The sequence below is a fragment of the Cibotium barometz genome, chromosome 44, assembly GCF_041138505.1.
Source record: "Cibotium barometz isolate CiBa-2024 chromosome 44, ASM4113850v1, whole genome shotgun sequence".
Classification (NCBI taxonomy): Eukaryota; Viridiplantae; Streptophyta; class Polypodiopsida; order Cyatheales; family Cibotiaceae; genus Cibotium; species Cibotium barometz.
Window position 1 is genome coordinate 32,835,206 of NC_141089.1, and position 14,294 is coordinate 32,849,499.

The following is a 14,294-nucleotide window of genomic DNA, read 5'->3' on the forward strand; positions in this document are numbered from 1 at the left end:
CCGCGTATGCCCACGGAACAGAAGTCCTGCAACAACTGAGAGCTGTGGGTAGGCTATTCCGTCCGGAACTAGAACGGTGGCTACTGGGGTCCAGTCAGCAAACACATCACTGCTGAGGGTGCGGGTGAATGGGCATGGTCACAGTCTATAAAGAAATGTCAGATGAGCGAGTGATTGTGGTGATCTGATTGGTTGGGCAAAATTTATTCGTGGGCTTCCACCCATGTGTAAATACCCTGAAAGGAAACCAAGCAGGCTATCCGCGAGTGACGTGGCAAAAGGTGAAAATATCTTGTGCCTCACGCGAGTGTTCACCAAAAAGGGGAAAAAAAAGCAGACAAGCTGAAGCGGCGGGTAGGTCTAGCTTTTGGAGCATATTGGCTGCCCAAATATCTGCGCCCGTGTATGCGGAGAAGCGTTACTCGCCCGTGATCCCGTCCTCATCTCTCTTCTCATGCTTGCACGATCACATCTCCAGCTACCGCACTTAGAATTTCGCTCGAGAGGGCTGCTCTTCTGCAGCGTAACGAATGGAGCCTTTTGTCGGGTCTCCGTCGGGATTCTCGTCTCTGCCAGAGCTTCTGAGGTCTCCTGTAGCACGGTTTCCATCAGCACAGGAGCTTCCATGGTCTCCACGACCTCATGTATCAAATGGCACGCATGTATGTCGGATAGTATTCAGATTAGAAAAAAGACTGAGACTAAATATAGGTGTTATGTGTGGAAATGTTCTTGCCAATGCCAATGGAATCGGAAATCGCATCGCCGGGGATCGGAAAGAGATTTCCGAGCCTGCCCTTGAATTTGCCCGCAGCAGCTATAGTTTGGCATCGAAGGCTGTGATGCAATCCTGGCAGGAGAGAGAGAGACTTGCATCTGGTGTTGCCGTTGCAACTATTGGTGTTTTCCTTTCATTGGCCTCCCCGGCAGTGGCTGAGAGTGTCAATGCTCCCTACTCTGTTCTGTCTGAGCATGTGATGGATGATGATGTCGGCGCATACTTGAGTCCCAGAGAAATATTAGAATTGGGCGCCGAGCTTAGAGCTATGAGGTTAGCACAAAGCTCTGGTCAAGCTACAAAAGATGGAGCTACAAGCTTGATCATGGAGGGCGCAAAAGATGTAAGGAAGGCAGTGCAAGATCCGGGCAATGACGAAGAGGATCTAAGGCAGAGTTACTTGAGGACGTCTCCAGCTCTCAAGGCTACAAAGGAGGTACCAGTTAGAGTAAGTCAAGATGCCAAGGCAGGCGCAGGGAAGACAGCAATGGGAGTGCTGATTCCTGCAGGTTGCCCTTCATCCAACCTGGTTGCAGCAGCTGCAGTGGGATCTGTGGTCTCTGCTGTGTCCGTGGCAGGAAACACGCAGCATGTGGTTTCATTTCCAGCTGCTGCTCAGTTGCTAGCCAGAGCTCTGCAACACCTGGGAGGAGGTGGTTTGGCTGGGGCAGTTGGAGCCACCGTGGTGTACCCACTTGACACAATCAAGACTCGACTGCAGGCACAGTCTCATGTAAGTTGGCTTGTTTCTGCACTTGCGACTGCCTATGTTGCAGACTAGCTATAGTAGTCGCTTTTGCCCATGGAAAAGGTGTCTTAATCTATTTTATTCGTGTGATTCAGAAGGATTGTAAGTATAAGGATATGCTGGATTGTTTTAGACAGCTACTTTCGGAGGAAGGTCTAGGGTCTTTGTACAGTGGTTTGGTTCCTCAGCTTCTTGGTATAGCCCCAGAGAAGGTAATTATTGTTGTTTTTCACAAGTTGCTGCAGTTTATTAGGATGTACTGATTCTTCAAAGAAGCTGCTGCTAAGTTGAATACATTATGCCTCAAAGGTAAGGATTGTTTTTGCCGTTTTTAATTTTTTTTGTACTTCAAATTGTGTAGGCGCTGAAGCTCACAGTAAACGAAATGATATTGGAATTTCTTGAGCAACTTTTACCAGGAGCAAGGCTTTGGGCACTTGAATTTATTGCTGGTGGTGGAGGAGGATTTTCACAAGTGCTAGTTACAAACCCCATGGAGATTGTGAAGCTGCGGCTGCAGATACAGTCTAAGCTTGTTTCTCCGAAAGGGTTGTGGGAGGTGGTTCAGGAGCTTGGTTTGCGGGGATTGTATAGTGGATCTGGCCTCACGTTGGCTCGTGATGTTCCTAGCTCCGGCATTTTTTTTGCATGCTATGCGCTTATCACTCAATTGTATCCAGAGCAAAGATTTTGGGCAGGCTTTATAGCTGCAATTCCGGCTACAATTTTTGTTACACCTCTTGATGTGATCAAGACCAGACTTCAGGTACTCTTGCCTTCTGCCACAAGTGTCTCTTACTAGTTGTCTTTACACTGCACTTCCTCTCGATAGAGAGATCAGAGGTCGGTCTCGGGCAGGATACAGAAATGAAATGGGATTATGGGTGGCTGTAGCTACGTAGTCAAATGTTCTTTTCTTCATAGACAAACAGTAATAACTGCATCATAGGTTTTTTGTTGGGTGAGGGATAGGTGCATTGAGATATTCTTCTCTGATGATTTGTTTTTTGGACAGATGGAGACTCCTCCTGGGGAGGAACCATACAAGAATGCATGGCATTGCTTCAGAGTGTTAGTACAGCAGGAAGGTTTAAGAGGTCTTTTCAGGGGTGGCCTTGTTCGTGTCTTGAGGACAAGCCCACAGTTTGGTATCACTTTGATGGTTTATTCCTTTTTTTGTGATGGGTGCTGATGAACGCCCTGCTCTTTTAACATTTCTTCCAAGTCTTTGTATGTATAGATAGTCATGTAAATATTATTATCAAGATTGGGGCTGTTTGGTATAACCACCACCACCCCAGCTGCTATATAATTCAGCCGCTTAGGTGTTCAAGGCTCGGCCCTTCTTCTGAAAGGGAAATTATTATCTATGAACCACAGGGCCTAGTGGAAGGAAAGATTTGTGCACCTTAGTAGCTGCATATGTGGCAGCTTGTATCTGATTGTAATCTAGTGGCACGTACTCTATCTTTTGAAAGTCAAACAGTTTTGGGTAATACTACTCGTGTCAAACTTTTAATACTGATCGGCCTCTCTCTCTCTCTCTCTCTCTCTCTCTCTTGTTTGAGAGCTTGGAAGACTAACCAGTGTCTCGAGACTCGGTCTCTCTTTGGAACCGATGAAGATGCCTTTTCGATTTCCTCCTTTTCACTGCGTATGCTTATGAGCTTGTGTGCGTTTTTTGTGAAATTTGGCAGCTAAAAAATCACACGCTTTTCTTCTCTGGTTAAAAAAGTAGGAATTGTAGACATTTCTCTGTTGTCACAGAAAGGTGGGTAGCATGTGATGAGTAACGTGGTTCACGCAGATTTTAGCCGTGAAGCTATGATATTTCTTCGTTATTGCCAGGGTTTTCAAGAACCTTATTCTCTATGCTTTTCAAATGTTAGTCGATGTGGTTACTGCTTGTCTTGTGGTGGGTGGTGGGCCGGTTGCAGCTTGTGTTAGTGAGCCATGACAGCTTCGGTGGAAAGTAATGGGCTTGGAATCCTTAAATGCCCAAGCATCTTGCCTACCAAGCAAAATTGAGGATGGAGCGAGAGACATCAGGCTAGTCTATGTGGGATTTCTTTTAATATTGCTTGTTTCCCGTTCATAAAAAGGTTGTGGGCAGCATTTCAGGCGTCTTATATTTTGCCAACCTTTGATGAGTTGAGAGAGAGATCGCGAAATTTACATCCGTGAACATTGCTATCGTAGGCATGAAGGAGGGCCGGAGGAATCACGGTATATCTTTGATGGACACTAGGAAATGGCCTTGGGAGGCGTTTCTAGGAAAGGGATTCAGGAACAAAGATATCCGTGATTAAAAAACTCATTATGTGGTGCAAGAATTTGCTCAAGAAGAGTTTACTATGAGTTTGTTAGCATCCTTCAGATCTCAGGGGGACCCCGGGGGGGGGGAGAGAGAGAGAGAGAGAGATCGGACACGCCCATGGCAAGCTTGAGAGACGCTAGGATCTAAAGCAGCTATAGTCCAGAAAACTCCAGCAGCCACAACGCAGGAATGCCTTCAATAGCATGGACAACAACCGGAAGAAAAGAGTGAGCCTCCCATAGTACGATCCATATTTTGTCTTGCGAGCAAAAAACTACTGATCTTACATCTCTGGGGTGTGGCACAACTCTCAATTTATCAACCTTAGACTGTTTCTCCTATCCTATCAAGTCCTTTGCTCTTGTATCTATTGTATCTCTCGGATGAATCACAAGATTAGAAACCTTCATCATCCAACCTTAATTGAAGATAGCATGTCCCTCCTCAACCATCAATTTCTCAACCTTAGACTGCTTCTCCTATCCTATCAAGTCCTTTGCTCGTGTATCTATCGTATCTCTCGGATGAATCACAAGATTTGAAACCTTAATCACCCAACCTTAATTGAAGATAGCATGTATCTCCTATCCTATTAGTGCAAAAAGAGAAAAAGATCGCCGGAAATATCTAGAATGGGGAAGACCAAGCTTTTGAAAACCATATGTAAATATGGCCTACTCTAGCAAGGAGATAGGAGAAAAAGGCATTTTTAATAGGTTGGACCTGAGTGAGGCAATATTCAACAAGAAAGATGAATATTCAACAAGAAAGATGAAAACTTACTTTTTAGCTCATGTATCCTCGGATGGTATCTTGCACTGCCTTGTTGTGGGCAAGTTGTAGACATCCTCTCCTCTATGATTGGCAAGCAACAGTCTACTGTAAGAAGCTAGGGTATTCAAATAGATTGGACGTGAGTGCATATATTAAGCTAAGGTATTCAAATAGATTGGCGATAATATGCAGCAAGAAAGAAAGATGAAAACTTACTTTCTAGCTCATGTACGCTAAAATGGTATGTTGCCATGAGCAAGTTATAGAAGTCCTCTTTGCAATCGATAAGCAACAACCTACTAAAAGAAGCTAGGGTATGATCAGACTGTCCTACGAAAGTATGCGACTTGCTCGATTACGATCGGTCTCCAAAGTTGATGGTGATGGGATTTCAAGATGCTATTGCGATGTGGGGGGCTAGGATTTCGTGGCGGTTGAGATCATTCTTCGATTACCAAACATCCAAGACGGAGTAGGCAACGGCTGTTTTCTAGGTGAAAGGCGACCGGCAGCAACCGGGAGCCTTAAGAGGGCCGACTGGTGGACGTTCCCAACCGTCTCAGTCTCGTACAGCTTAGATTTGGAGCAGATGGAGGAGGCCTCTGTTGGTGTGAATATGATAAAATATGCCCAATCAAATTCCGTGCAGAATGGGAGCAGATGGAGACGTACTGGTGGCTAATGAAAAAAACGCCCGGTCAGATTCCGTGCAAAATAAAATGGCATTCACCTGTATGTAGAGGCGGTACCTCAACTTTCTGCCAGTGACCCGACTCGATTGTGATGGAAGAAGATGGATGGAGTAAAGTGTGCTTGCAGCAGCAGCAGCAGCAGCAGCATGAGGGGCGTTCTTGTTGCATTTTGAATGGATTCAAAAGTGGAGGCCCTCATAAATTCCACAACAAATGCAAGCGGGTGAGAACAAAATAGTATGTGAGATCTGGAGTAAGGTGGTTAAGTACATTGGGTTAGAGAATGTGATAGAATTATAAAATCCCAAAACATGGCTCGAAATCCACATGTATAGTCCATGTGAGTGTAAAGAGAGCTGAAAATTGCATATGTACACCACCCATTATAACCAAACATTATGCCATGATAAAGCATCCCAAATGTGAGTGTGAAAGCCACCAAAGGGTGGAATCTTAGAAATTCTAGCAGCCTATAATTTCATGTAATTTAGCAAATTGTAATTTCTTGTAATTCTAGCAAATTGTAATTTCCTATAATTCTAGCAACCTGTAATTTCCTGCAGATGCACAAAAACCACCCAAAGATCAATTCAAGAATAAGCCCATGCTTCATGCACATAAGCTAAAGGCTTCCGTTTGATGAGAAATTCTTTTGGCAACCACTTCCATTTGATGCCATGCTCATGCACATAAGCTAAAGGCTTCCATTTGATGAGAAATTCTTTGGGCAACCACTTCCATTTAATGAGAATTTTTTTAATGATAGGGTTCCTCAAAACCTTTGGGCAACCCCTTCCATTTGATGAGAAATTCTTCAATGGTAGGGTTCCTCAAAACCTTGTCTTTTTCCCACTACCCTTTTTGGTATGTACTAAATCTATCCCTCCTCATCTAAAGGAGGTAAGTCATCCAACACTTGAAGAGGTCTTGTCCCACATACCTCTTGAGATTAGTAGATATATGAAACACATCATACATTCTTGTGATGTTGGGCAGTTAGAGTTTATAATCCACCTTTCCTACCCTCTTAAGGACCATAAAAGACCCAGAAAATCTATGCGCCGATTTGTTATTGAGTCCCTTTGGAGAAGAAGGTCTTGATTGGCAATCTCAAGAAGACATAATCCCCTTCTTTGAACTCCTCATGCACATTAGCATAAGACTTCATCCTCTCTTGAGTCTTCTTCATGTTATCCTTGCATTGTTACATCAACCCTTGTGTTCTCTTCGACTCCTCCTTTGCATGAGGGTTGATCTCATCCTCTTTGAAGACCATTGATGGCACATGCACTTTATAAACATAAAGAGCCTTAAAAGGTGACATGCCAATGCTTGAGTGAGAGTTATTATTATAAAAAAACTCAACTAAGGAAAGCCACTCATCCCAAGTGGTTTGTATGCCATGGAAATAATGCCTCAAGTATGTCTCCAGCCACTTATTAACCCTCTCTATTTGCTCAGTTTGAGGGTGATAGGCGGTGCTGGGAGTAAGCTTGGTGTTCAATCCTTCAAACAAACTCTTCCAAAAAGAAATCCATGAACTTAGAGTCTCTATTACTTACTATTTATTGAGGCTTTCCATGTAGCTTGAATATTGAGAAGCTGAAAATTTAGTCTTTGTTGGAATGAAGTGAGCTGCTTTGGTAAGACTATCCACCACAATAAAAATGGAATTCCATTCATGCTTTTGTAGGAGGCAAGCCAGTGAGATGAAGTCCATATATTTACGAGTCCATTTTTCTTATGGAATAGGCAAGGGTTGAAGTAGACCACTTCGCTTACGAGTAAAAATCGTTGTTTTATTAGCAAGGTAAGCATTTGGGAACATAGTCATATACATCTCTCCACAAGCCTTTCTAATAGAAGCTTGTATCACATTGTCATAAGTTTTATAGAGACCCAAATGACCAGATAGTGGAGAAGAATGCATTTCTTGCAACACCTTTCCTTATATGAAGAGTTAGGAAGCAAATACATCTTCCCATGATACCATAGAAGGCAATTATGCACCTTATAATTAGAAAGCTCATCACTAACACCATGCTATAATTTTTGAAACATAGGCCCAGCCACTTGATCAGGTAGGTACTCCTCTTGTATTTCCATAATCCAATCTTCGTAAACATCCCAAAGAGAAGATAGGGTACATGCCCACATATTGGAGAGAGCATCGGCCACCACATTGTCTTTTCTAGCTGTGTGTGGGATCTCAAAGTCATAAATTTGAAGACTGGTCAACCACCAGGCTCTCTCCCATGTGCGTGGCATTTTTTCCATCTCTCTAATCTGAATTTTCCCTTCAAAAGATCTCTTCCACGTGGGAATACCTCTTATTTGGGTGGATTAATAAAATTTAATGGCTAATTAACCCACATGTTTAGTGGCTAAACTTGAATATTTCATAATCATGTTTAAGGCATAATCACTCTGTTTAACAAAGAAGAGAGGAAGGAGAGAGAAAAAGGAAGGGAATGCTTCCGCCTCTCCCAAACTAATAATAAGCTTTCCAAAGCTTTGTTAAAGCTTTTAATTAAATCTTTATTAGCTTTTAATTAAAGTTTTATTAGCTTTTAATTAAAGCTTTAAAAAAAGAGGAAAATTTTTCTTCAAATTCATGATTTTTAAAAAAATCATGTTGAGCCCTTTGACCTTTGGGGTCCAAAATTTTTTTGACCTTTCAAATTTTAGAGTTTTGTCTCTTCATTTTCTGCAACCCTTGACTATCTACATTCTAGGGTGACCATTCGGGTTCCAAAATTTTTTGGTCGTTTGTATTCTCATGAGTTCGGGGAACAATAAAAATTTTATTTTTTTAAAAAAATCATGAAAAATTAGACAAAGTTATTCCCAATTTTTGGAATATTCGGGTTTGTCAATCGGCATGTGGCATGTCCGTTCAGGTGTGTGTGACTATTCGAATTCCTTTAAAAATCTTTTTTTTCCCAGAAAATTAGTAAACTCCATTAAAATTAGAGATTTTGATTGGATTTGAGAATTTTTGGGGCGGAATTGAAAAATTTTGTGATCAATGGGATTCTCGGGGGTGAATTTTCTAATATAATTACCAAACTTAGGCAAATTCTAGAAATCTTAGAAATTGGTTATTTTGTAATATCAATTGTATTTTGGTAAATTTTATTGCTAAAATTTTTTGAAAAATTTTAGATTTGGAGTGCCATAAGATAGAATTTTGTGGATTTCAAAATTAGTAAATTTTGAGGCCCTAGAAAAAGAGGAAAAAATAGAGAAAATTCATGATTTTTTTTTCTTGAGAATTTCATATTTTCAAGGGTTATTTAGTGTTGAAGTATGTTCTTAACGTGCTGACATTAGATAGATGCGGGTTATTCGCATATAATTAATGCGAGTGTGCCTCGTATTTGTAGTTATTTTCGTTTGGATTAATTATAGACGGTATTCCAAATGCTAATTAAAGCTTTTTTTTTATGTGCAGGCAGTTCTAGCGAATTGATTTGCTAGATCATTTTGGTCAAGAGTGGGCAAGTGAAGTTGGTTTGAGTGAATCATGATTTTTAAGAACTTTATTACCATGGCTCATATTGACTTCTCAGTCAATGATAATGTCGATGAGATGAGTCATCATCCCAACTCAGGTAAGGAAGATCTTAAATTCCAAGTTGAAGAAGAGAAGGCTATTGGAAAGAGTGAATTTTTGGAAGTGACAGAGCATCTAGAAGCAACTATTGCCAAATGCCATGACGAGATGGAGTCACTGAAGATGCAGATCTTGACTTTGTAAAAAGCTCTTTTGGCGCGGCACCTCCTACTCCTACCAAAGCAGTTGCTCCGTCGTTTGCACCAAAGGTGTACGCAGCAGTGAGAAAAAGGAGAAGACTCGCGAATGTGTAGATACATGGCTCAATAGGTGGACTACATACTTTGCCTTTCATCCATTCATTGATGCGCCAAAGCTGCAGAAGGCACAGGGGTTATTGAAAGGAAAGGCATTAACTTGGTGGAAGGATCTCAAAGAATATTCCATTCTTACCACTTGGCAAAGTTTCGAGAAAGCTTTCAGAAAAGAGTTTGTCCAACTAGAGGATGAATTCGAAATAATTGCCAAGCTTGTTAAAAATAGCATGGGAAATCAGTCTTTTGACAATTATGTGCAGAAGTTTAGACAACTGGCTACCAAAGCCAAGTCTAATGATCATACCTTGTGTGGGATTTTCATCAATGGTCTAGCTCGTGACTATCAGGACAAGGTAAAAAAATGCAAGGTCAAAACGGTTGAGGATGCTATTCAGGCAGCTCAGGTCTTTCATAAGACTATGGTCGGTGCCAACAATTCAAAACCATCGTCTAATGCAAAAAAGAAATCCATGTTCACTTTTTCAAATAGTGGACAAAAAAGAAAATTTTTCACACCAAAACCAAAAAATTCTGACAACGCCAGCAAGAAGTAGAAATTTGTGAGTAAGGATACTATCACATGTTTCAAATGCAAGGAAAAGGGACATACAAAGAAATTATGTCCTTTTTAAATGGAGCTACAAAAGGCGGCACCGAAGAAGTTCATACCAAAGAAATTTGTGCACATTACAGAACTTCAAGGTAATTTTTTTGAAGTTAATATTACACATCTTGAAGGAAGCCAATGTTCAGATTGTAATTCCAGTAAAGATGTTTTTGATCCAAATGAATTATTTCGTGTTTATGGATCAATAAATGGACATCAAGTTCATATTTTGTTTAATCTTGGTAGTACTCATAATTTTATTGATAACATTTGGTACAGAGGATGAAGCTGGAAACCACACAGAATGATCACATGTACAAGGTCAGGGGATGGCTGGAGGACAAGTCCAATTCTGGGACAAGAAGGTGTCAAAACTACCATTAGACATCCAGTTGTACTCAGATAGACTTGATTTTCATGTCATGAGCTTGGGTCCTATAGACATCATTTTAGGGATGAAATGGTTTTATCGAAAAAATAAGGATTTTTCTGTTGATTGGGTCAAACATTTGATGTCTTTCCATCACAATGGAAACCTTGTTACTCTTAAGGGAAACATTGTTGTACCCAAGGAAACTTTTATTAACGAGCTTGAGTTAATGGAAAATATTTTTAACTATGAACTTTCCAATTGGTTATGGATCCAGTGTCTTCAAATATTCATTTTGATGTAAACACTATTTCTTTGGATGTTTGGAAAAGTAAAGTGTTAAATTTCATTAAGAGCAAATTTCAGGATGTATTTCCTGATGAGTTACCTCATGGATTACCTCCTAAACGAGAGGTGGATCATAAAATTGAGCTAGTGCCGGGTGCAGAACCTGTTTTAGTATTCCTCCATATCGGCTTAGTGAGACTAAGAAAGGCGAGGTAGAAAAGCAACTAGCTGAATGCTTGAGGATGGGTCAGATTAGACCAAGTAAGTCTCCTTGGGGTGCACCAGTTCTCCTGGTTAAGAAAAAAGATCAAAGTACCTAGCGGATGTGTATTGATTTTACAAACGTCTTAACAAGGTTACAATCAAGAATAAAGACCCATTGCCTAGATCACACAATCTTATTGATAGGTTGCAAGGAGCTAAGTATTTCACAAAGTTTGATTTGCGAACCAGTTATCAATCAAATCCGTAATCCAGAGGAAGATGTTCCTAAAATCGCTTTTAGGACACGCTATGGCTCTTATGAATTTTTAGTGTTACCCTTTGGTCTCACTAATGCACCAGCAACTTTCTAATAGATGATGAGTGATATATTTCTTAGTTGATATTTTGATATACAGTAAAACTTTGGTTGAGCATGAGGATCGTCTTAAAGAGGTTCTATGAAGGGTCGGGAAGGAGAAACTGTATTGTAAGTTATCTAAGTGTAATTTCTTCAAAAAGGAATTGTTATACTTGGATCATAAGATCTCTCGAGATGAAATAAGTATAGATTTGGATCAAATCCAAAAGGTTTTGGAATGGCCAGTTCCGCATACGGTCAAGCAGTTAAGATCTTTCTTAGGTTTTGTAGTATTTCTTCAAAAATCTGTCAAGGATTGTTCGAAGTTGACAATGCCTTTTACTAACCTTCTTCAGGGTAAAATAAGAAGTCTAATTCTCTGATTGAGTGGAATGAGAAGCTACACTTTGCTTCATGGAAATTACTTCTAACTTATATGATTCAGTCTTAGGGGAAAATGTAGTACATACGGCTACTAGTTATAGTCCGTTTATGCTTATTTATGGGTATCAACCCAGGGCACCTGTTAATGTTGGTCTTAAGGACATTGAGCTTGATGCATTTCTTGCGTCATATGCAGGAAATGCTGACCCAAGCTCAGGATTCTATCAAGAGTGCTCAGGATAGAGCACGGTTTTATGCTGATAGGGAATGCTCACCTCGGTGTTTTGAGCCAAGAGTGTTAGTTTATTTGAAAGTTCCTAAAGATTCTCAGACTTTGTCTCAACAGGAAAATGCTCAAAATTATCTCCTAGATATTGTGGTCCATTCCAAGTTATAAGTCGGATTGGCACGGTTATGTATAAAATAAAACTACCTCCACATGTCAAATTTCATCCAGTCTTTCATGTCAGTAGACTGAAAGAGAAGCTACAAGGTGAGGATAACATAGTTACTCCTCAAGAACTCATTGAAGTCAAAGATTTGTCTTACGTTCCACATGAACCTAAAAAGGTACTTGAATTCAGGGAAAGGAAACTTCGTAGTCGCTTAATCCTTGAGATTAAAATCAAGTGAAAAGATAGGAAAATTGAGGATTCGACTTGGGAGTTAGTTGAGAACGTTCAGCGCAGTTTTCCTTCTTTTCATTGTAAGAGTGAAATGTTTTGAGAGAGGGGAAGTATGTTATATGCACATTATATGTGCATATACTAGCCCTAGGCATGTGAGCATAGGAGCATGGGAACATGCTCTAGTGGGGCAAGGGTTAGGTCTAACCTTGGGTTAAGGTTAGGGTCAGGCAACCAAGGGTCACACATGGAAATGGAGAGTCAAGAGTCACTTGAGGTCCCTTCTATATAATAGGGACATGGGGCACTCTCAAGGGATGTTCTCTTGTGTAGAGCATTGTATCTACCCTCTTCTCATTCCATGCTAGAGCTATGTGCTGTTGGAGTGAAGTCATATCTCTTGGTGGTATGGGACACCAAGGTAAGGTATGTGGTACATCATTGTATTTGTGTGCACCCTTGGGCACTCAGGGGTGGTCGGGTGGATGAGTTTATGCCTGGTTTATGCATGTTTATGCATAGTGATTAGCTAGAGAGATCTTTAGGGTTTTAACACCATGTGACATTAGGGATACGGGCATCTGGTCATTAGGTTTATAGCCAACTTGGTGTGAACACTCTAGGTGTGAATAACCTCTTACTTAGATTCAAAAGATAGGGTTTAATGCCTATAAAAGGGTATTGTACTTGGTGGTTCATTCATCTCTCATATCGTTCATAATACAGTCACCTTGTGCTGTGCCCAACTTGCTCTTGTCTTCCCACCTTTTGTAACAATGTTTAAGGAGGCCAACCCAACTCTCCTGGTCCAACCAATCCTCTTGCTATGGAACCCCTTTCCACGGTGTTGGGCCAAATCAATGTCAAGCTTCCAACCTTTAAAGGTGTTGAAATATACAAGTGAATAGGATGTGTGCGAGAACAAGCCCTTAGCAAGAGGCTGTAAAAGACAATCTGTAAATGAGTGAGAAGCTGTGAAAAGGTGAGAAGTATCTACTAGGAGAGAATAAAGGGTAGCATGAGAAGATTTAGGAGGTGTAGATCACATTGCTGCAACTTTAACATAGTATCAGAGCCTAGCTTAGAATCCATCAAATTTATGAGCCCATTATCTTGCTAATCACATAGCTAATCAAGATTAGTAGATAATCAAGTTTTTTTACCTCTTCTTTCAAAGAGCTTCTGTACCCCCAGCTAGTGGAGGGGCTTTATCTCCCTCCAGGCTTAACAATAGGCTTCAAGCCTTTAGCCACACATAGCCACAAGCCCCAAGCTTCAACCCATCAAGACAAATCAGCAAACCGCTGCGCAGAGTTGCAGATTTTTGGGTTTTTTCAGGCACCTTTTTTCTAAAGGGAAATGGAGATCTTGTCTACACGAAATACAATGGGTCTAATTCCTCTTAGCCCCAGGGGTTTTCAAGGGTGCTCTACAAGCTGGTGAAGACAGTTTTTGATTTCATCAAGTCTACAGTTAGATCCAAGCTCTCCATCAAATCTGTAGGTGACTTTGGTAAAACAGAGATTAAGCATTCAATGTTTGGTCAAATCTTATGTTTCTTGACTTAATCCTCTACTAGACTAACTGCTATTGATGGCCTTGAAAGGGGTTGAGCTCATTTGAACTATAAGGCCCCAGATTTGGACTCCCCACATACTTTGTTTTCTGCACACAAAACAGAGGATTTTTTTGCTAATCAGTGATTAATCAGTGCTAATCACTGTATTTTGGTGCAATTGAGGATTCAAATTAGGCATTGGGTATCTGATACAGATCCCTATAACTTCATATTGCAACTCGGAGATGGTTTGATACTCCAACCATTCAGTATAGATTTGTGAAGGAAGAGATGAATGCCCAGAGGTGAGTGAGAAAAATGAGTGGAAGAGTAGGAATGAGAAAGCATTAGGACTTATCGCACTCAGTTTAAATAATGAAATCATTCATCACATCACAGGGATACAATGGGCAAAAGATGCATGGGATGAACTCAATAAATTATTTGGCACTCAAGCAAAAAATTTAAAGAGAAATCTGTTAATGCAATTCTACAAACTGGATATGAAGGAAAGTGAACCTTAATCACACACTTGAACAAATATAAAAGCATTAAGCAACAACTGGCACCCATTGGCAAAAAGGTAGAAGATGATGAGGCACTAGCAGTGCTTCTGAAGAGTGTGGACAAAGGTGAATATGAAAACATTGTAGCAACATTAAAGAATGTACCTGAATTGAAGCTGCACGAGATAGAAGGAGCTCTACTAGAGCAAGA

At 40.7% G+C, this 14,294-nt stretch overlaps 1 protein-coding gene across 2 annotated transcripts; it reads left to right on the forward strand.

The window, feature by feature from the left end:
• The first annotated feature begins 258 nt into the window (after positions 1-258).
• Positions 259-3,048, forward strand: LOC147613226 (uncharacterized). Of its 2 annotated transcripts, none has more exons than XM_086782491.1 (4): positions 259-1,511; positions 1,622-1,738; positions 1,888-2,292; positions 2,542-3,048. In XM_086782491.1, the coding sequence occupies exons 1-4, from the start codon at positions 531-533 to the stop codon at positions 2,716-2,718; spliced, it is 1,680 nt and encodes a 559-aa protein (XP_086638617.1). In that variant the 5' UTR covers positions 259-530; the 3' UTR covers positions 2,719-3,048. The 2 variants fall into 2 exon arrangements, with proteins under 2 accessions (XP_086638617.1, XP_086638618.1); XM_086782492.1 differs by having other exon boundaries at positions 323-1,511; positions 1,664-1,738.
• The last annotated feature ends 11,246 nt before the right edge of the window (positions 3,049-14,294 follow it).